This window comes from Protopterus annectens, chromosome 9.part0, assembly GCF_019279795.1.
Source record: "Protopterus annectens isolate FY-2018-M chromosome 9.part0, PAN1.0, whole genome shotgun sequence".
Classification (NCBI taxonomy): Eukaryota; Metazoa; Chordata; order Ceratodontiformes; family Protopteridae; genus Protopterus; species Protopterus annectens.
In genome coordinates this window covers 1,091,036,138-1,091,062,844 of record NC_056743.1, presented here as the reverse complement: position 1 = coordinate 1,091,062,844, position 26,707 = coordinate 1,091,036,138, and the positions used below count along the sequence as shown (strand labels likewise).

At 42.4% G+C, this 26,707-nt stretch overlaps 1 protein-coding gene across 3 annotated transcripts in view; it reads left to right on the top strand.

The window, feature by feature from the left end:
• The window catches only part of CALCOCO1 (calcium binding and coiled-coil domain 1), a 1,510,704-nt gene that overhangs the window by 906,166 nt on the left and 577,831 nt on the right, over nucleotides 1-26,707 (top strand). For all 3 annotated transcript variants that reach the window (XM_044083933.1, XM_044083936.1, XM_044083935.1), the window contains exon 12: nucleotides 2,333-2,423. In XM_044083933.1, coding sequence (XP_043939868.1) covers nucleotides 2,333-2,423 — 91 coding nt within the window. The remainder of the gene's footprint in view (nucleotides 1-2,332; nucleotides 2,424-26,707) is intronic.

The following is a 26,707-nucleotide window of genomic DNA, read 5'->3' as shown; positions in this document are numbered from 1 at the left end:
CCCCTGCAATAAACAGGTTATACAATAGAAGGAGGAAACTAGTTCAGAAAAAAAAGCAAATCCCAAGAAGGAAAGACATCCCTGATCAGTATCAGTAAGAAACTGAGGTCCCTCATGAAATCATCCAAAGCTAACTTCGAAAGAAAAATAGCCAAGGATTCAAAGGATAACCACAAAGCCTTATTTAGCTATGTTAAGAATCTAAGTGGCAACTCACAGATATGCACTGAACTAGTGCAAAATAGCACAAAATATACTGAACCTACTGATATTGCCAACATCCTAGCAGATAGATTCAGTGCAAACTTCACCCCCTCTCACCTCCAAAAGGACCCACAATAATACCGGAAAAGTGTAGTGTCCCAAAAATCACAAACACACAGGTGTAAACAGCCCTTTCAAAAGCCAAAAACACTGCGTCAGTGGGACCAGATGGTGTCCAAGGATGCATCTTGCACGAACTACAGAACGAACTAACCCCCCACCTAAACATGCTGTTCAATCTCAGCCTCTCCACAGGCTACGTGCCCATAGAATGGTGCATAGCAATGGTTATTCCTCTCCACAAAGGAGGGACCACAACTGAACCTGGTAACTATCGCCCCATAAGCCTGACTAGCCTGGTCTGCAAGGCTATGGAGCGCATCATTATGGAACTCATTAACAAAGACATTGGGAACCTCCAAACACTTGACCCGACCCACTTCGGCTTTGCTAAGGGCAGATCATGCCTACTAAACCTGGTTGACTTCTTCGAGATGGTCACCAAGGCCATAGACGAGGGAAAGGTGGTTCACACAGCCTACCTTGACCTCGCCAAGGCTTTCGACACCATTCCCCACTCGGATATTACAGAAAAACTCACCAGCCTGAACATAAACCCCTATGTCACGAGATGGGTTGCCATCTGGCTTACAGACAGAACTCACACGGTAAGAATAGCGGGCTCCAGGTCTGACTCTAAACCAGTCACAAGTGGTGTCCCACAAGGCTCGGTCCTGGGACCCCTACTGTTCGGCATATACTTCTCAGAAGTACAGGCAAACACAGGAAGACTATGGCTAACCAAGTTCACCGATGACTGCAAACTGGGAGCCATAATTGACTCTCCGGCTGACAAGGACATCCTCCAAAAGGGCCTTACTGAGACAGACACCTGGTGTCAAAGTCATGGCCTCAAGCTAAATGCCAAAAAATGCATAGTCATCCCGTATGGGGAAAAACAAAACACCCACTAATTACCACATAGGTGGCAGCCTTCTTAATACAGAAGAGGTAATAAGAGATCTGGGGACCCAGGTAGATAGTAATCTCTCCTTTGACAATCATATTGCCAAAGTAGTTAGGAAGTCCTTCTATGTGGCCCATCTAATTACTAAAGGGTTCGCATCTAGAAATAAAGAGGTTATAGTGCCCCTCTACTCGTCACTCATTAGACCCATCAATGAGTACAATGCCCCATTTGGGATGTACCTCACAAGACACTTCCAACAGCTGTAAAGACCACAAAAGTACCTCACCAAGAGGATTACTGGTCTCAAACATATGTCCTATGCAGCCCGACTGAAAAAGCTCCAGCTGTACTCAGTGGCATATCGCTTACTCAGAGGGGATCTCTGCCTGACTTACAAAGCCATGTCCAACTCAGAATTGATGGACATGCTCCACCTAAATAGATCCAAGTCACTGCAAGCCACGCGCTCTAGTGAGCTAAACCTCACCACAACAATAAATAGAAAATGCTGGAGGGATAGATTCCTAACACAGAGACACCCCATGCTGTGGAACAAAATTCCAAATTACATCAGGCAGAGCCCCTCACTAACACTCTTCAAGAGAAACCTTGACGAGTGGATGGGTAACAGAAAATATACCCCTGGGATCACTTCATTGGCTCTGCTTGACAGAGGATCAGTTAATTTTAATTAATCAATGGGGAGGCGAAAGCCGACACACTCTGGCTAGGCTTATAAATGCCCTCAGACAGGTAGCCTAGTACCTACCTATGAACCTATATCTACTTCCAAATTCATTGGTATGTATTTTTCCCATTTGCATTTTGTTGCATTTTCCCACACAAACTCCTAGCTATATACTTCATAGCAGTTCTTACTTTTGATTGCATTGGATTGATCTGTGATTAGGTATCAGAAAGAAAGAAAGAGATTACACCATACAGTGGCTAAAAATGTTTTAACTACATTGAAACTAGTTTTCCACTTTCTCATATTTTTGGAGAGAATAGCTGACTCAACAGTACTGCTGACCCTTTGAGACATTCTTTACTTTAGACCTGATTTGTTATTTCTGATTAGCTGTTTGCGTTTTTCAGGAACTGCTGGAATACGTGAAGAAATTAGAGCAACGACTTGAGAAAATGGCTGATGCCAAGTGGAGTGAAAGTGTTGGTATGGATTCTCCAGGTAAGTCACTATCTGTTATCAGCTGTGCCATCCTTTATTTTTAGATTTACAAACCAGAATGACAATTATAGCCAAGTGGCTGAGGTAATGAGATGTGAAAAACTGACAAGTAAATGTTATGCACTCTTTTTAAACAGTAACATATTTTTCTATTTTAACCATCCAGAGTCTTCAGAAATACTTAAACATATATATTCAGAATAAAATAAACAATGGAAAGAATGCCTCATCTAAAACATTTGCCATATGAGTACAATGAAGCATTTTCCCCATTGTTTGATAGTGACTGCTGAGCATTCTCAAGTATGTTGCATTTTGTTGTCTCATTTTCTGGGTTAGTTGGTATTAACATTTTTTATTAATTTGGAAAACACATAGTATATTTTTTCATAAATAAGCATGTTTGCACAATGTAAAGTTGGCCGAGTCACTTAAAGAAAGGTCTCAGATAAATCCATAAAATGAGCGTGTTGTGTATAAGGTAGACCTTAACTGTAACATGTTAAAAATACATTTTGTTGTAAACCTTCATTATTACACATGACATGAAAAAGTGACATAGGTATGTATACAGTAAGTAATAAAAGCATCATCAATTCCTTTATTTCCACGCTGTATACATTTTAACAATTTTCATTCACTGCATTGTATAAATTTTTCATTTCCTGCCTTCCCTTACATTTCACGTGTTTGTTCACTAAAATTTCATTTTTTTCTATGTAATTCACTCCTTTCCTTTTCTAAAGATATCACTTCCAGTTCTTTTAACTTCTTTATAATATTCAGTGCTTCAGTTACATTTCGGTGCTACAGTTACAGTTAGTTTAGATTTTTGATTTTCATTTTCTAGTAATTGCTCTTTTGCAGCCAGTCGCATTAAACGTAGAACAACCTTGCTACATCTAGGCAATTCAGATCCTGTATCCCAGCTAAAAGGAGTTGTTTTCTTATTTACATTCATTTGCTTTCCAAACTGTTCTAACAAAGTATTTCACAGGGAATTTTTAAAAATGCCGACTTGCTGCATTCTCAAAAAAACATGCTGCCCATTGCTTCTCTCTTTCCCAGCAAACCTCCATCATTTGCTGTCAACTGAAGAAAAATCCTTTGTTTGCTAGGGATATAAAAATACCTATGTTGATAGTTTCAAGCAAAAATCTTAAACCTTTTGGAATTAAGAGGCTAAGAGGTGAATTGTGTCTGGCACACAAGGCATCCTTCCTCCCCCAGTACTGATAGATTTCTGCACATCAATAACTTCATCTGATGTCAATTTTCTTTTCATTCCTCAACAAGTGGGTTTGGATCTGACCCTTGGATCCAACTCTGCCATTTTTCACATATAATGCCCTAGTCTCCCTGCATACCTCAGATCTCATTTGTCAGCTTTCCGTATGCATGTGGTCGCTGTTAGCTCTTGAAGTTTAGTGTTGGTTTGTGAGTAAAGTAGCGTGTGTGTGTGTGTGTGTGTGTGTATACACACACACACACACACACACACACACACACACACACACACACACACACACACACACACACACAGTCTTTCTATATTATATTCCTCCCTTATCCTTTCTACACTTGTTTGTGTAATCACCATTTTTGGCGTTCTTTTTTTGTTAATGTGTGTGGTAGCTCCTTCAGTTACCATTGTTGGTATTTTTTTTTTCTTTCTTTCCTTGTATATACAAACAAAAAAGTTTTACTTTTTCTTATTAGTGCAGTCTTTTTCATCAGAATGTCTGAAAAAACATCAACATTTAAGAAATGTAAGGCCTGGGGTACAAATTTTCTCTCTCAGACGCACATGATTCTTGTGTGTACTAATGTTCATCGTGTTGCACTGCTGCAGTCATTACACTTGGGTTATCCTGCCATCAGGCGGTCCCGCAGTCGGCCAGAGTTCCAAAGTCTTGGTCCGGCGTCGGTTGCTGTCGCCTCCTCCCTGAAGTCAGCGCGACAGGGGTATATAAGATGCAGCCGATGCCATTTTCTTCAGTCTTTCTTGCCGCACGGTGCCCGAAGCAAAAGCAGTTCGCAAGTGCTGGTCGGCCATCTCCTGAGATTTTCATTCCGAATCCAGAACCGAAGTCTTCTACAAAGCTAAGTATCCCATTGGGGAAACTTTTTCTTGCCTCAGACCGATGTCAGTAAAAGTTAATAACTGTATTTCTTGCGGGAAGCAAATACCTCATAAGGATTTCCATTCCTATTGTATCCCATGCCTAGGCCCTGACCACGACGTTACTGGCTGTCGGTTTTGTGCTAGGTTTAGCAAGCACACTATTAAACGTCGGTTTGATTTTGCCCGACATTATTTTGGTAGAAAATTCAATTATATCATGCCATTGGAACTTCCGATGACCGGAATACACAAAAAGCACAAAGACAAGAATAGGCATCCGAGGCCCAAAACTGACGACGAAGCCTCTTCTAGGCCAGTCACCGGTTCTCCGGTTTTCAGCGAGGTGCCTTCACAGCCCCTGATGACCACTTCTGTAGAACCACAAGCCGCCGCTAACTCCCCTGTGGAGATGGCTGGGCCTTCGGACACACAAGCTCTTCAGCCTACCGAGACTAACCTTTCAGAGGGATCCGGAGTAGCTGAGCAACCCACAGCTACAGAGGGTGTCTTTAGACCTACTCAGTTAAGCATTAAACCCTCAGCTAAGTCTAAGCCTCCTTTAAAATCAAAGAAAAAAATTCAGCATTCTGCAGGACAGGCCTCCATGCCTAAGAACTTCCTTTTATTACCTCAACACTGACCCCTTGGTATTCCGCCAGTGTTAGATATTGTCGATGATGTGTATACTGAATCCATCTTAAATCCCGATTCCTTACCTCCAGCCCCTGCTAAACCTGACATATACTACAGAGTCCCTGACTCGCATAAATTTCTGTATAAAAGCCCTGACCCTGAAACTATTTCTCAGGGACCCAAAGGAGTTAAGGCCTCATCAGCCAAGAATCCAGTTCCCTATGACAGAGATTCCAGAGCATTAGACAGATGGGGAAAGAAAGTATATACGTCTGCAACTTTAGCAATGAGAGCCTTAAATTGCCAGTTTCACATGCTAAAATATCATCAATTTTTACTCTCTCAGTTAAAACAAAAAAATGCTTCCAGAATCAGATCCTCCTAATTTTAAAGAAATGCAGGATTTATTGCATGCAGCTGAACAAGTGGGAAAGCATACTTTGCAATGTGGTTTTGATTATCTAGAGGCCTCCTGCAGAGCAGCAATTACAGGTTCTGTTATTAGAAGACATGCTTGGTTAAAAGAACGTACGTTACCAGATCATGTTAAAGCAAAATTATTGGATGCACCTTTGCAGCAGGATGCGTTATTTGGAGTTAAGGCAGAATAGGTATTAAAGAAAATGGAGGACAAGGCAAAATCTATACAAACAGTGAAGGATTTCTTACAGGTTCAGCCTCCTAGATTTATCAGAAACTGGCCAACTAAGAATTGGTCCTTTCCAATTACAGACAGACCTCAAAGGGGAAGATACAGACTTCCAAGAGGTAGAGGTCAAACCCAAGGTCCTTACAGGCCTCGACAGTGGGTTACATCAGGCCAGAAAGAAGGGGGAAAACAGGCCACAACCATATAAAAAACAGCTCCAATGACTTCCCACTGCAGCTGCCAAACAAATCCGTCTTGGCAGCTCCCTTGGGAGGAAAACTGGCACTCTTCTGCCACAATTGGCAAATGATCACCAAAGACAAATGGGTTCTCAACATTATATTTCAAGGTTACAGGTTCCACTTTCACACTCTGCCAAGGTTAAAAGGAATGCCAAATCTGCCACCAAGTCAATGGGCAGAAGCTCAAAGACAAATTACAGCACTCATGGATATAAGAGCTATTCAAAAGATACCATCACAGGAGCAAGGTCAAGGATTTTACTCAAGACTCTTTCTGGTACCCAGAAAGGACAAAGCCTGGAGGCCTATTCTGGATCTTTCATCTCTAAGCATTTACCTGGATGTTCCGAAATTCAAAATATTAACATTACAGCAGCATCTCCCCATGCTGAGCAAGAAAGCTTGGCTCGTGACTTTGGACCTCAAAGAGGCATACCTGCATGTCCCTATCAGACAAAACTGCAGAAGATACCTCAGATTCATAGCTGGTTCAATGCACTACCAATTCTCTGCACTGCCCTTTAGCTTATCTACTGCGCCCAGGGTCTTCACAAAGTGCCTGGCACCAGTAATTGCATTTTGCAGACAGAAAGGAATTCAAATTTATCCATACCTGGACGACTGCCTGATTCAAGCAGAGAGCAAAGACACTCTTCTAAAGCATCTGGCATTTGTAAAAAAGTTATTAAGTTGCCTGGGGTACACAGTAAACAAAAAGAAATCAAAACTAGTGCCCTCACAAGAGATTATATTCCTGGGTGCCAGCTTGAACACAATGGCCCAGATGGCTTATCTCACACCAGACAAACAAGGACAACTGACTCAATACTTTCAATTGATGGCAACAAAGATCCAGCTCCCTGCAAGAAAAATTCTGCAGGCCTTGGGTTACATGGCATCCTGCATACTACTAATTCCATATGCCAGACTGCATATGAGGAAACTACAATGGTAACTAAAGAATGTATGGTCTCAACACTGTCAAAGTTTGGAAACAGTTATACCACTGATCCCTTGCCTTCAACAGGAGTTTCAATGGTGGGCTCAAGCTTGTCACCTCAACAAGGGGCAGCCATTTACACAACCCACAGCCAGGCAAACACTGACAACAGATGCATTGGATTACACCTGGGGAGCACACATGGCAGTCAAATGTACTCAGGGTACGTGGACCGCAGAACAAAGGCATCTTCACATCAATCAAAAAGAGATGCTAGCTGTACAAAATGCAATTATAGCGTTCAAGGACCTGCTGCATCCAGGACAACTACTCCTAAAGACAGACAACACCACAATTATGTGGTACATAAACAAGCAAGGGGGCACTCACTCCTACTCCTTATGCAGACAAACTATGACCCTATGGAACACAGCTATGAACCTTCAAGTTCATCTGCAAGCACAATTCCTGCCAGGAGAGAAAAACACACTGGCAGACGACTTGGATCCCCATGAATGGGAGTTGAATCCATTAATATTCAGAATGATAACACAGAAATGGTGGAGCCTGGACATAGATCTGTTTGCATCCCCAATAAACTGCCAGCTACAAAAATTGTGCACAAGGAGTTACCATCCACAAGCATGGAAAGTGGATGCCCTCTCATTCAGATGGAAGAACCTACAAGTATACGCTTTCCCACCACTACCTCTCCTGCCAAAGGTACTCATAAAAGCCAGGCAGGAAGAGCCAAAGATGACCTGATTGCACCAGACTGGCCACACCAGCACTGTTACCTAATCTTAAAGAGCTTAGCACAATAACCACCCTGGATTTTGCCTGAAATCCCACATCTGCTGACTCAGCACAACAAACATATACTACACAGCCAGCTAAAGACCATAAACCTAGCTGCATGGAAGATTCCTTAGTCAAGCAGCAGTGCCTCTCTCCAAAGCTGTTATGGATTTTATTCTGGAGGCCAGAAGGCCTAGTACCAGGAAAGCCTATTCGGATAAACGGAAGAGATTCTGTGCTTGGAACCAAGTTCACAGCCTTGACCCTCTTGTACCAAACATTCCTCAGATACTACAATACTTAACTGAGATGCTGGACAAAGGACTCTCCTTCTCATCCATCAAGATCCATGCCTCTGCTATCTCTGCTCATTACAACACGGATCCACCAATTTTCTCTAATCCTCTGTTAAAACAGTACCTCAGAGGGGCTAAAAACATAAGACCGCCCCGTAGAGCCCCTACGCCAACTTGGGACCTCAACTTTGTTTTGGAGAAGCTAACTTTACCTCCTTTTGAGCCAGCCAACACAGCAGAATTAAAATATATCTCTTGGAAAATTGCTCTGCTCCTGGCAATAACATCAGCATGAAGAGTTTCAGAATTACAGGCTCTAATGTCAGTGGAACCTTTCCTCATTTTCCACCAGGACAGGGTGTCTTTACGAACTAACCCTACTATTATGCCAAAGGTGGTATCCAGTGTGGCTCTAAACCAAACTATTCACCTGCCAACTTTTTATCCTAAACCACAGAATAAACGGGAGAGACTACTGCACTCTTTGGACATTCACAGGCAGTAACACTTCTACTTGGACAAAACCAAAGCTTTCAGAAAATCTGAGCAATTATTGGTAGCATATGCTGCAGGAGCACAGGGAAAAGCCATTTCAAAACAGACTATTTCAAAATGGATAGGACATTGTATACGTTTCTGCTGCACATACCATGGAAAACCTGTACCTAGCAGCATTATATCTCACTCCACCAGGGCAACAGCCACTTCAACTGCCTACCTCAGGGGAGTACCTACCAAGGATATTTTGGAAGCAGCAACTTGGAGTTCTGTACACACCTTCACCAAGCATTACTATCTGCCTCTATACTCTAAATCCAGAGCTGGCTTCGCCACTGCAGTGCTGCAGGGCCTTATAGCCACCCCTAATGCCTTATAGGACCAGCTACACTTCCTCAGCTTTGGGATTCTACCCAAGTGTAATGACTGCAGCAGTGTAACACGATGAACATAGTACAGTTTTGTACCTACCATAAATGTAGATGTTCGAGTGTAGACACTGCTGCAGTCCAGGTTACCCTCCCTCCTTCTCCTCTTACTGGCTGGTATGTACCTATGTCTTCTACCCTTACTACCTATGGGGAGTATTTGCTGGTAGCTGTAAGTTGTTTTTTGCTTTTCTTATGTATGTTTTATTAGCAATTGGAATTGCCTACATATTTAGAGGCACCTGACATCTGGGGCAAGAAAAACTGAAGAAAATGGCATTGGCTGCATCTTATATACCCCTGTCGCCCTGACGTCAGGGAGGAGGCGACAGCAACCGATGCCGGACCAAGACTTTGGAACTCTGGCTGACTGTGGGACCGCCTGATGGCAGGATAACCCAAGTGTAATGACTGCAGCAGTGTCTACACTCGAACATCTACATTTATGGTAGGTACAAAACTGTACTTTCAGACCCAGCTCATTTAACAGAGTCTTGTGACATATGCAAGGCCTTTAGCCCAAGTGCCTTAGTAGACCATAAAAATAAACTTACTGTGAAAGGCTTGCTCCAAATGACCTTTTATGAGACTATATCTGGGGCTCAAGCCCCCAAGAAAATAGAGAAAAAGGAGGCTAAGAAGTATCCTTTGGACTCTTCTGGATCCTCTACTCCAAGCTCAGATCCTACTGCACTTCTTAAGGTATCCAAAAAATGATCAGATCTGAAGTCTAAACCATCTGATCTAACAGTTTCTGATACCATATCTGCATTGTCAGATCCAGTACATGCGGCGTCGAAGAAGCTTCCTCAACCCCAGTATGCATTGTCTCAGATCCAGTACCTTCCCATCTGCCATCACCTTTCCTAGAGAGAAGTTACCATTCCAGGTCCCCTTCAGTTGCCTCTTCTTCTTCTTATTCCAGGAGTCTGACAGAAGCACATGTGGATAGAATGATGAGGAGATTTCTCTTGGCACAAATTTAGATGAGAGTTCTCCCGACTCCTACCCCATTGGGACTGGAGACCTTTACCAATACTACTCCACATGGCTCCTTCACCGATCCGGCCTTCGGTTTCGGACCACTTGGGACCCGAGAATTCTGAAGCCATCTGTTTTGGATCTGAAGACCTTTATATCTTCCACTCTGATACCTTCTCTGAGTGGACCGGCCCTGAGTGTGTCAGAGTCAGATGCCTCTCGGAGCCATAGTGTCATTGGCGGATCTGAGGTATTGGAGTCAACAGCGAAGTTATTGGAGCCATCTCTGCCCCTTGGAAGTTCTGCATTGGACAGCTCAGCTCTGACCTCTGCCTCGAGTGGGCTGCTTCAAGTCAAATGTAGGCGATAGTCCGGAAGCATGTCTTCTTGACACCATCGGACTCCTTCTCTCTAGACCATTCTGCTTTTGAAGTAGTGGAGAAAGTTTTCCCTGCTATTAGAGGAAGAAAGATTACCCCCCCCCCCCGATCCTTCTTTCCATACCAATCTGTCTTCGTGTCTTGAGCCTCAACATTCTACTCCACAGGGACAGCCAGTCCAATGTCTCCAGGCTACCCAGCAGGGTATACTCGTATCTTCTGATACTTCTTCAGAACACCTCACTGAGGAAGTCACTAAAACTCTGCATCTCCTCTCAACAACAAGTGCAGCAGGTTCTTTGCCCTGATTCCCCACCGGGGGGAATCACCAAAAGACACTCTCCTCCATGATTGGCCCCCTGGTCTCCTCTCTGCTTACCCCCAAGCCCCTCTAATCCCCAAATTTCTCCAGAAAGCATCTCAATTAAAGAGCACAGTCATCCTTATTGCCCCTATTGGCCTCATCAGATTTGGTTTCCCTTTCTTTGGCCTTATCAAGTTCACCCTCCATGGATTCTGGGTCCAGTTCCAAACCTCCTGTCTCACCCAACAGACATGATTCATCCAGACATTTTAGGCCAAAAGTTGACCACATGGTTTCCCCATTTCCACTGATAGCTAGACAACCCTGGCTGTGTCCTCTCCATGTCAACTACATTCTTCTGTCTTCCCATAAAGCTTCCACTAGGAAGATTTACAAAAGTAAATGGAAACAGTTTGATTTTTGGGCACAACAGAAAGACATTGACCCTTTTTCAGCACCAGTACCTAAATTTCTTGAGATTTTAGCTATAATGTTAATGAAGGAGCTAACTCCTCAACTATTAAAGTACAACTAGCTAGTATTTCTAATTTTCATGTAGGAGTAAACAGTTCCACTTTAGCTTCATCAAAACCTAGTAAGGCCTTTATAAGGGGAACGTTTCTTCTGAGTCCCCCTTTTAAAACTCCAACTCCACCATGAGCTTTGAATTTAGTTTTACAAGCTTTGACTTGATCTCCATTTGAACCATCAGCAAAGTGTGAACTAAAATTTTTAACATGGAAAACTATCTTTTAGTAGCCATAACCTCTGCTAGAAGAGTCTCTGAACTTCAAGCCTTATCTTTTAAGCCTCCTTATTTAATTTTTCATAAAAACAGGGTATCATTACGAACCAACCCATCCTTCCTTCTTAAGGTGGTGTCAGAATCCAATATCAATCAATCAATTTTCCAGTTTTCTTTCCAAATGTCTTGAACAAAGGGAAGTACATGTTGCACTTGTTGCACTTATACAGATGGTTACATTTTTTTTCCATAGAATAGGAAAATTCGGAAAATCAGATCAATTATTTATCTCATTTTTGGAATTAAAATTAGGAAGCCAGTTACCAAAGTAACTTTAACCAAGTGGCTAACTGATTCTATTTCCTTTGTCTACAAAACATTGGGTTTGTCTTTGCCAAAACCTTTGAGAGCTCATTCAACCAGGTCCATGACTTCATCAGTATTTTTATCCAGATCTTCCATGGACGATATTTGTGCTGCTGCAACTTGGGCTTATCCTCATACCTTTATTACTCATTACAAATTGGATCTGGTCTCTAGGGATAGAGCAGCCTTCGACTCATCAGTACTCAGAAATATTCTTCCTTAAAGTCCACCCAGGCTTCAGGTAGCTGGGGACTCTGTCCCACTTGTTAAGGAATGAATGAAAATTGACATCATCAAATAAAGAAGTTATGTGCTCATCATAATGTTCTATCTATGTTGTCCATTTTCATTCTTCCTCAGCTTCCTCCCTCCAACCCCCTACCTTTTTGTTTGTGACTTCTGGAAGAATGAGAAGACGCTAAGGGAACCGATGTTCTTGCTTTTGTGTTTCAGGTAATGGTTTCTCTTACTATGATTGTTCCATATCTTTTAATTAGCAATAAGGTCAGCAAACAAAATCTAAGGTATGAAAATAAACTACTCATCCAGGAAATAGAAGCTTCACCACATTCGAAGTAAGAAGAACTTTTAATAAAAAACTCTGGCGCCTCGGCACAAACAAGCCTTCCAGGAGTCAATAATACAATCAACATATGGTTCTAATAGGGTGTATATCATAAGTCTGACGCACAACTGTCCGAACACCAAAACTGGGAAGTTCGAAGTCTAAAATTAATGAAGCCACAGAACATCAAATTCTTTCTCTGGCTTTTTCCGTGGCTTTGCTGTTTTCTCCACTGTGGTGCGATCTCAGAGTTGGTATATTAAGTAGGGGTGGGGTGTGAGGGGGGTGAAGCCCCCCCACATTAGAAACAATATGTAGTGTTCGTGTGTTTAAGCGTTTTGTACCGGAACAGCAATTTTTTTTCTGAGTGTTCTGAGTTTTCAGTTTTCGAATTTTTGGGTTTGATATTTACATAGTCGAAGTTTTGACACTTCGACTATGTAATATAGACCCTTCTAATATATATATATATATAAATATATATATATAGATATATATATATATATTACACACAATTTCACCTAATTAGATCAATTAAACAATTAATCACACTTTAAAAAAAACTTCTAAAGAAAAATTTTCCAGTTACATTCATTAGTCAAACCAGCTGGAGGCAATGTATTAAATTTTAAAATATGTAATGTTTCCTTATATAACAATTTATTTTTTACAATCCCCTCAACCCCACCTAAAATCTGTTCTAAAATAGAAGCTTTTAGAACAGAAGAATCACTATTATGTCTTCGATTAAAATCCAGGGTGACAGGATTTATAAGGTTATTATTTTCAGTATCCCTGGCATGTTCCTGAAGTCTCAGCTTAAAAATTCTCTTTGTTTCCCCTATATAAAATAGGTCACAAGGGCATGACAGGACATATACTACTGATTTAGTAGTGCAGGAATATATAGATGTCGGGCAAAATCTAATTTTATTGATACTATCAAAAAATCTAACTATATTAGAACAAACCGTACACCTTCCACAAGGGAAGGTTCCACAACTAGCCGGATGTATAGTAAACTTATCACCCAGATGCATGAATATATTATGTACTACCATATCTTTAATGTTCCTACTTCTTTTATATGAAATAAGCGAGACCCTGAATAAATTTCTTACACATTCCCTATTATTAGTCAAATAGGGCCATTAATATTCAATAATGTCTACTATTTCATGACTCAGAATGTTATACACAGTTACAAAATATACCTCTCTACTGCCATGTACTACATCTCTATTTCTACTGTTATTAATTTTCTCCATAGAGAGATTAGTACAATGAATAAAAATCTAGCTATTTTTGTGCAGAATTAATAATTAACATTTCATCATACCCCCTTCGTCTAAAGGCAACATAACTATTTAAAATTACTTTCTCCAAAATGTTAGCATCATTACATAATCTACTCACTCTAAGTAATTCATTATAGGGTAGAGCTTGTATAGTATGTGGGGGATGACAACTCTTACTCTCAAGAATACAAACATCACTGGTACATTTACTATGTGTACCAGTAACTATAACATTCCCCCTTATTTCTAATTTAACGTCTAAATAAACCACTGATTTCCCCATTTGTAAACCATCAAATTCTTACTGAAATCAATCAACATTTAAGCCATTTATAAAAGGGGGGGCTAAATCAGCACCCTCTTACATACAAAAATTAAGTCATCTATATACATACAATAAAGAACTACAAAATTCTTAAAAAAACTAAATTTATAAAGAAATTCAATTTCAAAAAGGCCCATCAGTAAATTAGCATACATGGGTGTGAAAGGTGCACCTATGGCAGTTCCTTGTTGTTGCTGATAGGTACAATTATTAAATTCAAAAAAATTATTAGTTAAACAGAAATAAACTAATTCTATAACATAGTTGCTAACAGGACTATTTCCTAAGAAAAACTTAAGAGCTTCAACTCCTAACATATGACTGATGCTAGTATAAAGACTCTTTACATCTAGTACTATCCAATAATAGCCATCTTCACATTTAATATTTTTCAGTTTATCTAAAAATGGAAGGTATCTTTGATGTAAGAGTCTAGTTTTATAACATATTTAAGAAGATAGGAATGTAAGAATACCCCAATATTATGTAAAAAATAATTCTGTGCTGCCACTATAGGTCGACTGGGGGGAAATCTAAGGTTTTTATGGATTTTGGGCAGACAATAGAACCTAGCCAAAGAGCTATCCTCGGTATCAAATTTATATTTAAAATCTTGTCTAGTAGAATAGCCCAATCTAAAGCCCTTATCAATTAGTTCTTAAAATTTTGAACAGCCAAGTAGAAATCGTCATTGACTACCTTATAAATCTTCCCATCAGACAAATGGTCCATGCACATTTTAAGATATTGTTTATAATGCATTACAGCAATTTTCTGACCCTTGTCTGAAGGTTTTATTATAATGCCTTGTCTACTACTCAGACTTAATAATGCTTGCCATTCACTTTTTCTCAAATTATACAATACATTTTTCTTCGTGATGGCAAACTCCTTCATCCTGTTTTCCATTGCAAAGTTAATTATTTTCGAAAATTGCTTTATAGTTTGGTTAGAAAAAGAGGGAATGAAAGTACTTCTATATAAAACGTTCCCTGTATCCAATGTACAATATGCATTAAAATTATCTAGAGAATCAGTGGAGGAATTTACAAGAAAAAAAGAAATCTGATTCATCCTCTTCACTGATAGACATATTCAACAATTCATTCTCATGTTTATAATTAATATCACACTAATAATGATCAATCTAGTGCAATTTTTTAACCAGGGAGAGAAGTAGAAATAAACTTGAGTCCACATTGCAGTACAGAAATTTCTATATCACTTAAGTCGACTCCAGACAAATTCAAGACAGAACTATGAGTTTTGCATACATTTGTTTGTTTAATAACACTACAAACTTTTTCAAAGTCAATATTTAGTCCTCTTACTCTGTTGTTGGTATTGCTGTCCATCTCTATTTCCATCAAAATGACGTTTATATCCATTGGTTTGTTTCTCTAGTTGTTTACCTTGACCGCAAAAATTATTTTTGAAATAGGACAGTTGTTTCAGTGCTGGTAATGGTGGATAATCACGGTTATCTGCATCAGATTCAGCCAAAGTACCTGCACCATCCGATGATGCAAAAGGAATGTTATGCCGTTTCCTAGATTTACCGGAAGTATTCTTATACCTTCCGTATTGATCCTGATTGGCTACTTTTCTAAAAGCCATACCATAGTCATAATCTCAGATACCACGCTGGAGTTTATTGATTTTTCTTTTCATTATATCTGTAGATGTTTCTTCTATTTTCACATTCAAAGAAAAAGTAAATGTTCAAACAGAGAAACACCTAACTGTCCAGATAAACTAACACAGGCAGTCACAATGTCCTCCTTCACTTTTTATTGTTTGATACTGTCTCTTTCCACTAAAATCAATAACCATTCCTTAACACATTTATGATCGGCAGAGATCCATCTTTTTTTTCAAAATCCACTCCTATTGGGTCAGAGGTATCAAGGAGTCACATCAATGTCCAGATATCTCTGAAGACCCAGTATATTATAATGCAAAGCATTTTCTTTAAGTAACAACCGTTCCAAGGAATCTAAAAGGGTACGGTCTGCCGTAAACAGATGTACAGAGTCTACCTAACCCACTTCTTGGAACGGATTGGGAAATCTCTTAATTCTTCCTTCTTCCAAAAGACGTTCCCAGGACCTAGTCGAACTTCTACTTGAGGTGCCTGCTGTTTCTTCCATAGAGCAGTCCCCAACAGACAAACCAGGCAGGCCGAATGGAAGTAGAAACCAACAAATCCTCTCGAAAAATACGTGGCAGATGCTGTAAAGATTCACTGGCCATGTATACATCACAAAATACCACCAGTGAAGAAAATATAAAAGCAAACTACTCAGCCAGGAAATAGAACCTGCACCACAGTCGAAGTAAGAAGAATTTTTAATAAAAAACTCTGGCGCCTCGGTGCAAACAAGCCTTCCAGGAGTCAATAATACCATCAACATGTGGTTCTAATATATATATATATATATATATATATATATATATATATATATATATATATATTACACACAATTACACCTAATTAGATCAATTAAACAATTAATCACACTTTAAAAAAACTTTTAAAGAAAAACTTTCCAGTTACATTCATTATTCAAACCAACTGGAGACAATGTATTAAATTTCAAAATATATAATGTTTTCTTATATAACAATTTATTTTTTACAATCCCTCAACCCCACCTAAAATCTGTTCTAAAATACAAGCTTTTAGAACAGAAGAAGCACTATTATGTCTTAGATTAAAATGGAGGGCAACAGGATATATAAGATTATTATTTCTAATATCCCTGGCATGTTCCTGAAGTTTCAGCTTAAAAATCATCTTTGTTTCCCCTATATAAAATAGGTCACAAAGGCATGACAGGGCATATACTACTGATACTGCTAGAGAATATAATACTTTAAGATCTAAGGTATGTAAGGAGACTAAGGCATTGTGGGTGATGGAGGAGCTTGAGAGTTTTCAGTATCCATGAGCTGTAATAAAACGGTCCGTTCGGATCCTTACCAACTTGTTGAGGAAGATTGAAAATGGAGAGTACAGATAGAATGTTATGGTGAGCACATAACTTCTTTTTGTAAGGCTCTAAACCACTTCTGCAGTGTCAATAGAACAGTTTAGAGAGGCAGGTGTATCTCACAGAGGATATGGCTGCTCTGGAACACTCCCCATCAGCATAAAGCAAAGTTAATACCTGTTCAAATTCAAGCACAGCTTGGATCTGTGAATAGAAAACAGAAAATTTACCTCAGGAATTCTCTGCATACTACAAATGGAGAGAGGCATCTCCTGAATTTTTTAGCCTCTGTTCTACACTCAGCAAAAAATATTACCAGGGCTGCTGTTTAATGGCTAGGCATTCATCACAGCAACATAGGTTTCATAGGTTTCATAGGTTTATACTAGGCTATCTGCCCCAAGGCATTTATAAGCCTAGCCCGAATTTTTGTGGCTTACGCCACCCCTTATATGAAAAAATACTGTACCCATTAGTTTGTTGTGCCTCTGTCCAGCAGTGACACAGAGATGATTCCCGGGGTAAACCTACGATCTCCCATCCACAGGTCAAGATTTCTCTTGAACAGAGCCAGCGAGGTGCTCTGCCTCACATGGACCGGGACTCTATTCCACAGCATAGGGAGTCTCTGAGTGATAAATCTATCCCTCCAGCACGTCCTATTTATATCCGTGCTAAGGTTTAAGTCACTTGCTCTAGTGGTTTTGGTGGATTTGGATTTTTTGAGGTGGAGCATGTCCATTAATTCCGGGTTGGACATGGCCTTGTATGTCAGGCACATGTCACCTCTGAGCAGATGGTATGCGACTGAATAGAGCTGGAGTTTCTTCAATCTGGCAGCATATGACAGATTTTGGAGTCCCTTTAACCTTTTGGTGAGAAACTTTTGGGGTCTCTCCAATTGCTGCAGATGTCGGGCGAGATACATCCTGAATGGGGCATTGTACTCGATCATTGGTCTGATAAGTGAAGAGTACAGGGGAACAATGACCTCACTAGATCTGGATGTGAATCCCTTCATGATCAGGTGGGCAATGTAGAAGTCTTTCTAACCACTTTAGCAACGTGAGTGTCAAAAGAAAGGCCACTGTCAACCTGGGTCCCCAGGTCCCTGATAACCTCTTCTGTGCTTAGTGGATTGCCACCTATATGGTAGCTTGGGGTTACCTTGTTTTTCCCGGGTATGACTATACATTTTTGGCGCTTAACTTCAGGCCATGGCTCTGGCACCAGCTATCTGTTTCCGTGAGTCCCTTCTGAAGGATATCCGTGTCCGATGCACTTTCCACTATGGCGCCCAGTTTGCCGTCGCCTGCAAACTTTGTCGGCCAAAGACCTCCCATGTTGGCCTGTACTTCTGAGAAGTAGATGCTGAACAATAGGGGCCAAGGACCGAGCCCTGTGGGACACCACTTGTGACCGCTTGGAGTCTGACATAGCGCCAGCAACTCTAATCCTGTGGGTTCTGTCCTTAAGCCAGTTTGCAACCCATCTTGTGACATATGGGTTTACATTTAAGCTGGTAGTTTTTCTACAATACCCGAGTGGGGTATTGTGTCGAAAGCCTTTGCAAGGTCAAGGTAGGCTGTATGGACTGCCTTTCCTCATCAATGGCCTTGGCGACTGTTTCGAAGAAGTCGACCAAGTTCAAAAGGCATGATCTTCCCTTGACAAAGCCAAACTGGGTCGGGTCCAATGTCTGCAAGTCCCCTATATCTTTGTTTATGAGCTCCATTATGATCCTCTCCATAGCTTTGCAGACTAGACTTGTTAAGCTTATGGGGCGGTAATTACCAGGGTCCGAGAGGCACCACCTTTGTGGAGTTGGACCACAGTTGCCGTGACGCCACTCCTTGGGCACGATCCTGTGGTAAGGCTGAGATTAAACAGCTGCCTTATGTGCGGGTTTAATTCCTCATTTAGCTCGTGTAGCACACAGCCGGGGACACCATCCGTCCCATTGATGCTGTGTTTTTAGCTTTAGAGAGAGCAGCTTTCACCTGCGCATTTGAGATGTCTGGGAGGCTACACCGCTGGGATAGTTATCTCTCCTTTGGGGGAGAGGGGTGAAGTTTGCACTGAACCTGTCTGCCAGTATGTTGGCAATGTCTGTGGGTTCAGTGATTTTTGTATCATTTTGGACTAATTCTGAGCATATCTGGGAGTTTCCACCCAGGTTCCTAACATAGCTGAAAAAGGCCTTATGATTGTCCTTTGAATCCATGGCAATTTTTCTCTCAAAATTGGCCTTAGTTGATTTTATGAGTGCTCGATTTTTTTACTAATAATGATCAGGGTGACTTCCTTTATGGATTTTGTTCTATCATGTAATAGCTTTCTCCTCTTATTGTAAAGTTTGTTAATGGCTGGGGTCCACCAGACTGGACGCTTGCCCTTTGTGGAAAGAGTCTTGGTTTTATTTGGGATTGCCTGATCCATGCAGTCCTGGAGGTGTTCATAGAAGGCATTTGTAAGGGCTTCCACAGCTTGGGTTGTGGTTTCCACTGTCTCAGGGGCCTTGAAGGATACCACACCAGTCTTGAGTAGTGTGAAGTTTGCTTTAGAGAAGTTCTTCACTGTGGTCTTTAGTTTGGGGGGGGGGGGAAATGTGGATTTCCAGTGAGATTAGTTTATGATCAGATCTCAACAATGAGGGATATACTTCCGTGTGGAGCATTTTGTCCCCATGTTTGTGATAATGAGATCTAGTATATTTTCTCCTCTCGTGGGAACAGTGACTAGCTGTTCCATGGCATTTGAATTTATGAACTCCAGGAACCGTTGGGCTAGAAAGTTAGGGCTTGAGTAACGTTCCCAGTCTATATTCGGGTAGTTGAAGTCACCCAATATGATGGTGTTTGGAGATACATTTATACCCTCCAGTGTCTTCAGGAAGGCTGTGTGGTGTTCCTGAGTTTGAGAGGGTGGCCTGTAGCATGCTACAATTTGTAGAGCAGTTTTGCCTATGGTTAGTTGCACCTGGATGGTTTCCGAAGCTTCGTGCGTTGCCACCAACCTGGAGGTGTGGGTATCCTTTATGAATATGGATACACCCCCCCCCCTTTTGTGGTGTGGTCTGGGTTTTGGGGCCGGAATGCATGATATGAGGTAAAACCTAATAGTGCCGGGGTGCTTTCAGGAGCCTTGAACCAGGTTTCAGTTACAGCACAGACATCGATGTTCTCCATACTGAGAAGGGCCTCGAGTGCGTGCATTTTGAGATTTAGACTTCTGGCATTGAGCAGCATTACCCTCAGTTTCTTCCCATTTTTGTTTTCTAGGGTGGTAGGTTTAGAATTTGAGCCTTGCCCAAAAAAGGCACTATAGGGGTGGCAAGAGCCTTAGCCAATATCCGGAATCCCAGGGGTGACAGGTGCAAGCCGTCCCTTGCGAAGCAGCGTGGCTTGTCAAGCATGTCATCCCAGGCAGACAGACACTGGATCCCCTTTGAATGACACCAGACATTAAGCCAATTGTTAAAGCTGATCATCTTGTCTCTATATTGTGGCATCATTCTTGGTGAAGAAAGGATACTGCTCAGGGTTAGGGTCATACCTGCCTGGGCTACATAATCAGAGAGCTCCTCTATGTCTCTTTTCATGTAGTCCAGGGAGGTACGTCTCAGGTCGTTCACACCAGCATGGACAATGATTGTGTCATATTTGTACTTGCCGTGGAGTGACCCGAGTGCTTGTGTTATGTGGCTGATTCTAGCGCCCGATAGGCAGCTTACTGTGACCCTCTCCTTGTTCAGCCTGGTGAGTGGGACGTCAGTGTGTCTGACTATGGAGTCACCTATGACAAGGTGTTTAGAGCAACGAGTAGTAATGACGTTTGGACTGGCAGCAAAGAAGTTCTGGGTAACTGCGTCCATACATCACTTTTATGCCCCACACCCTATGCAGGGAGCATGTGTGTGACATACGGCGACATACAAGATCGTAAAGCTTTGATGTACTGGCCACCATGGGCTGCCCTAAGCAGGAGATCCTTATAGTAAAGAGTACTGCAGTACTGATATGGGAGGACATCAAAAAAAGACCAAAATATGTAATCATAAAATAAATGTTGGAAGTCATAAATGCACTCAATTTGTTCGATCATTTTTGGTCCACAGGACCTCTACAGTTGATTATAGACAACACCATAGAGATGTGATACATAAACAAACAGGGTGGTTCCAGATTATACCCCTATGCAAATTAGCCAGGGTAGCCTGGGATGTAGCAATTCATTGCAATCTTACTGTGCATTCCATAAGAGCAAAACACTGTGGCAGAGAAGTTGAGCATGAACAAGACATATCATCATGAATGGAAATTGAATCAGGGGATCTTAAGATTTGAACCAGGTATGGGGGACATTTCAGACAGATCTTTTTGCCTTGATTCACAATAATCAATGTGGCAAAATTCAGTACAGAAGGCCTGGGAAACAGATGCATTCTTATTTCCTTGGATTAGAATGTTTTTGTATGCCTTTCCACAGATATCCAGATTCATTCTGAAGTTTCATAAGAATATGCAAAGATCATTGTGGTAACTCCCTTCTGACCCATGCAACAGTGGATGTTCTTTGTGTTTCACTGTTGCAGTCATCACCTGTGGGTTATCCCTGCTGTGGTAGCCCTCGGCCAGCCCGAATACCAGAGTCAGTGTGTTTGTGTGCTGGCTGCTGTTGCCTGTAGTCTGACATCAGGTTGTCAGTACTATAAAGCAAGGCAGCTGACATCATTACATCAGTATTTCTTGCCGTGGAGCCCGTAGCAGAAACAGTTTGCATGAGTGTCAGTCTGTCTCTACCAGAAGTCAAATTTCAGCAGAAAACATCTAAAGCTAATACCCCGTTGAGGGCCCTTTTTTCTTGCTCTAACCGATGTCCGAAAAAGTTAACAATTGTCTCACCTGTGGAAAGCACATCACACACCGAGACTTTCATTCTTACTGTATCACTTGTTTAGGCCCAGACCACAAGGTCCCTCATTGCCAGTTCTGTGCCCTCTTTAATGCAAAAACCATTCACCGTAGAGCTCTTTTTGTAGACAATTATTGTCATATTCTGTGTTTGAAACCTGATATGGCATCCATCTGCCAACAATCTGCCAACATTCTGAAAAACGTAAAGATAGAGACAGTCCACACAAGGCTAAGCCTACTGACAATGTTACCGCTAAGCAAGTCGTCAGTTCTCCGAAAGTCAGTGAGGCACTTTCACAGGCCCTGATGCCCGACTTGCTTTCTACACAGGCCTCTGCCGAGACCCTTTCAGAGTCTGGTATGCCACAGAAATCCATTTCGTCTTCCGAGCCTTTGACTGTTTCTGCCTCGGTTGGGTCTGGAGATGCGACGCAAGCACCGGCTTCCGAGGACACCATTCGCACTACCGATTCTAGACAAACAACTACGTTGTCTTTTCTGACTACCATTTCTCAGAGACTGACAGATTCTCTCAGGCCTCAAAGCCAGGCCTCTCCTAGGAAATCTGCTTCTAGCCACCATCTTGCTACTGCTCTCCCACCCCAAGCTCAAATGCTTAAAATGATGGAGGATCTCATCTCCCTTATCCGAGGTACTCAAGCCCCCACTCCAAAAAGGAAAATGCTTCCTTCTCCAGAAATTATGACAGACCAAGTGTCTGAGGAATCTGATTATTCTGCCTTTGAAGAGGAACAATAGCCCTAAACTGTTTTTGAGGATTCATATGCAGAGGAATCCATCCCCTCTGCCTCCCCTCCAGAGGACCTCTCCTTCGGAGAAACCTTCCAATCCCTCAGGGAATATTTCCAATGGGAATCTCAGGACTGCCCACTGTCAAAGAAATGACTTAGAGTGTTTCTGGACCTGCCCCAGCACAGACCCCTTGCCATCCCACCTATTCTAGAAGTGGTGGATGATGTTTTCTTTGAATCTAGTTTAGCCCCTGATGCCCTGCCTCCTGCTCCAGCTAAACCTGACAGGTACTAGAGAGTACCGGATTCTCACAAATACTTGTACAGGAATCCTGCTGCAGACCCTGAGGTCATTACAGAGGGACCCAAAGAAGCTAAGACTAGTTCTGCCAAGAATCCTGTTCCTTATGAGAAAGACTCCAGAGGTCTGGACAGATGTGGTAAGAAAGTATACACCTCTGCTACCTTAGCTTTCAGAGCACTCAGTTGTCAGTTCCATATATTAAAATATCAGCAACACACTTTGGAACAATTAAAACAAAAGATTGCTACCTCTCCTGATGGTGCCACCTCAAAAGAGCTGGCAGAATTACTACACTCTGCTTGTCAAGTGGTCAAGCACTCATTACATTGTGACACCTTAGAACCCTCTAGCAGGGCAGCAGTGACAGGATCTGTTATTAGAAGACATGCATGGCTGAAGGAACAACCTTTCTCTGATCATGTCAAGTCTAAACTTATTGATGCACCCCTAGATAAGGGATGCCTGTTTGGGGAAAAAGCAGAAGAGATGCTTAAAAAGATGGAAGACAAAGCAAAATCTATGCAAACAGTAAAAAGATTTCTTTCAAGTTCAACTGCCCAGATTCAGCAGGAACTTCCCCTCTAAGCAATGGGCCTTCCCTGCACCCAGCAGACAGGGCCAAAGTAAGCCCTGCAGGGACAGGACATCCAGGCCCCTATCCCAGGGCCAGCAAAGAAGCAAACAATGGACCACTTCCGCCTCTAAGGCAGGGAGTTCTAAGCCAGGCATCTATAGTAAGCATTCACAATGACTCTCCCTCCCCCCTCTGTGCTCCTTTCACTCATCTAAAACTAGGAGGAAATCTCACCCTCTTCAAGGACAATTGGGTCTCTATAACCAAGGACCAATGGGTATTAAAAAACATGTCTCAGGGATACAGATTCTCCTTCAGCAAACTCCCAGTTCCAAGAGGGTACCCAGACCTCCCCCCAAACCAGTGGGCAGAGTCATTAAAACAGGTAAAAACACTAATATCCCAGGAGGCAGTAGAACCTATCCCTCCGGATCAAACAGGAAAAGGTTTTTACTCTAGACTAGTCCTTGTTCCCAGAAAGGAGGGCACTTGACGCCCCATCCTGGCTCTATCCAAACTGAACACCTCCTTGGTGGTCCTCAGATTCAAAATGCTAACCTTGCAGTAGCTCCTGCCTGTGCTCACACAAAATGCCTGGCTGGTGACACTAGACCTAAAAGATGCCCACCTCCACCTCCCCATCAGGGAATTGTGCAGAAATTTCTGCGCTTCAGAGCAGGCAGTCAGCACTTTCAGTTCTCTGCACTACCCTTTGGCTTATCTACTGCTCCCAGAGTATTTACCAAATGCTTGGCCCTGGCTATAGCATTCTGCAGACAGAGAAATATACAGATTTACCCTTACCTGAACAACTGCCTCATTCAGGTGAACAGCAAAGAAAAGTTGCTCCAGGATCCTCTCTTTGTCAAAAAACTCCTAACTTCCCTAGAGTTCACCATCAATGAGAAAAAAATCAAAGCAAAACCCCACCAGGAAAATTGTTTTCCTGGGAGCTGTGCTAGACACAGCAACCCTAATGGCCTTCCTATCCCTAGAAAAGCAGGGCTTCCTGCCTCTCTACTTCACCCAGCTGGCTTCCAGAAGTCACCTCACTGCAAGGAAGTTCCTGCAAGCCCTGGGATACATGGCATCTTGCATCCTTCTCATCCCTCTTGCCAGGCTTCACATGAGAAAGCTTCAGTGGTACTTAAAGAACCTTTGGTGTCAGCACTCTCAGTCCCTAGAGACCACTCTCCCACTGATCAGTTGCATAAGGGATGTATTTCTCTGGTGGGCAGAGGCCTGTGCCATGAACAAGGGTCTTCCCTTCATCCTCTGCCCTTCCAGCCAGACCATCACCACCAACACATCATACATAGCTTGGGGCACTCACCTAGCAGGCAGGTGTACCCAAGGCCTTTGGATGCCCTGCAACTTCACTTGCACATCAACCAGAAATAAATTATGGCAGTGCAAAATGCTCTGACTTTCTTCCCACCCCATCTCAGGCCAGGGGTCCTTCTTATAAAAACAGACAACACCACAGTAATGTGGTACATCAACAAGCATGGGTGCACCCAATCTTACCCCCTGTGCAGGTTAGCCATGAGTCTGTGGCTTACAGCCACCTCCATGGGGCTGCACCTAATTTCCCAATACGTACCAGGATCAGCAACACACTGGCAGACCACCTAAGGAGAAACGTACTGGACCTCCACTAATGGCAGCCCCACAGAAAAATCTTTCTGCAAATCACCTAGGAGTGAGCAACCCAGAGGTGGACCCCTTTGCCTCGCACCTCAACCACCAGCTACACAAGTTTTGTACCAGGGAGTATCACCTCCTAGTTTGGAAGGTAGATGCCTTGACCTTCCCCTGGAGCTCCTTCTTTGTGTACGCATACCCTCCTCTGCCCCTTATTCCCAAGGTTCTGAACAAAATAAGAGAGGAGAGACCAAAGGCCATTCTCATTGCTCCAGATTGGCCCAGACAGTTTTGGTACCCCAGTCTGACCTTACAGCCCCCAAACCTGCTTCCCCTAAGGTCAGACCTCTTGACCCAGGAGAGGGGGAAGGTACTGCACCCAGACCTACAGACTCTCAAACTTTCAGCATAGCTCATACACTAAAAACTAACAAGAAGTCACTGTTAAGCAAACAGGTCTTGGACATCATCACAGGGGCCAGAAGAAAATCTTTTGCAGGAAAATGGAAAAGATTCTGCTCCTGGAAACAATTAAAAGGGTGAAATACCTCCCAATCTTCCATTCCTCTCTTCCTGGATTACTTAGCAGAGTTGCTGAGTAGTGGCCTCTCCTTCTCCTCTATTAAAATCCATGCCTGAGCCATCTCTGCCCATTATGATTCAGACCCACCCTCCTCTCATCCTTTGATTAAGCAAGTCCTCAGAGGGGCTTCTAATATCAGGCCTCCCAAAAGGCCTCCTACTCCACCCTGGGCCGTGAATTATGTGTTAGAGAAGCTAACCTTACCTCCTTTCGAACCTGCCATTTCAACAGAATTAAAATACCTCTACTAGAAGACTGCCTTCCTACTAGCTATCACCTCAGCCAGAAGGGTCTCAGAACTTCAAGCTCTCATGGCTGTCGAGCCCTTCATAATTTTCCATGCAGACATGGTCTCCCTGAGGACTAATCTCTCCTTTATGCCCAAGGTGGTATCTGATGTGACCCTTAACCAGGCCATACACCTTCCCACCTTCTTTCCCAACCCACAAAACAAGAGGGAAAGAATTCTACACTCACTAGATGTGCACAGACAACTCAGATACTATCTGGACCACACCAAGCCATTCAGAAAAACTGACCAGCTTCTTGTAAGCTTTGCCCCTGGGGCAGAGGAGAAGCCCATCTCCAAACAAACCATTTCCAAATGGATTTCACACTGTATCCATTTTTGCTACAGACTACATGGGAAACCCATCCCTAAGTCAATCTGTACCCACTCCACTAGGGCAACCTTCACTTCCACTGCCTTCCTCAGAGGAGTACTTACCAGGGACATATTGGAAGTCGCCACTTAAACCTCTGTCCATACCTTTACAAAGCATTAACACCTACCTCTCTTTTCTAAGTCTAGGGCAGGATTTGCCTCTGCAATTCTGCAGGGCCTCCTGACCCATACCTAGAACTCTACCTATCCTTCCACCTTTTACCTCAGCTTTGGGAATCCTCCCACAACTGATGAATGCAACAGTGAAACATGAAGAACAT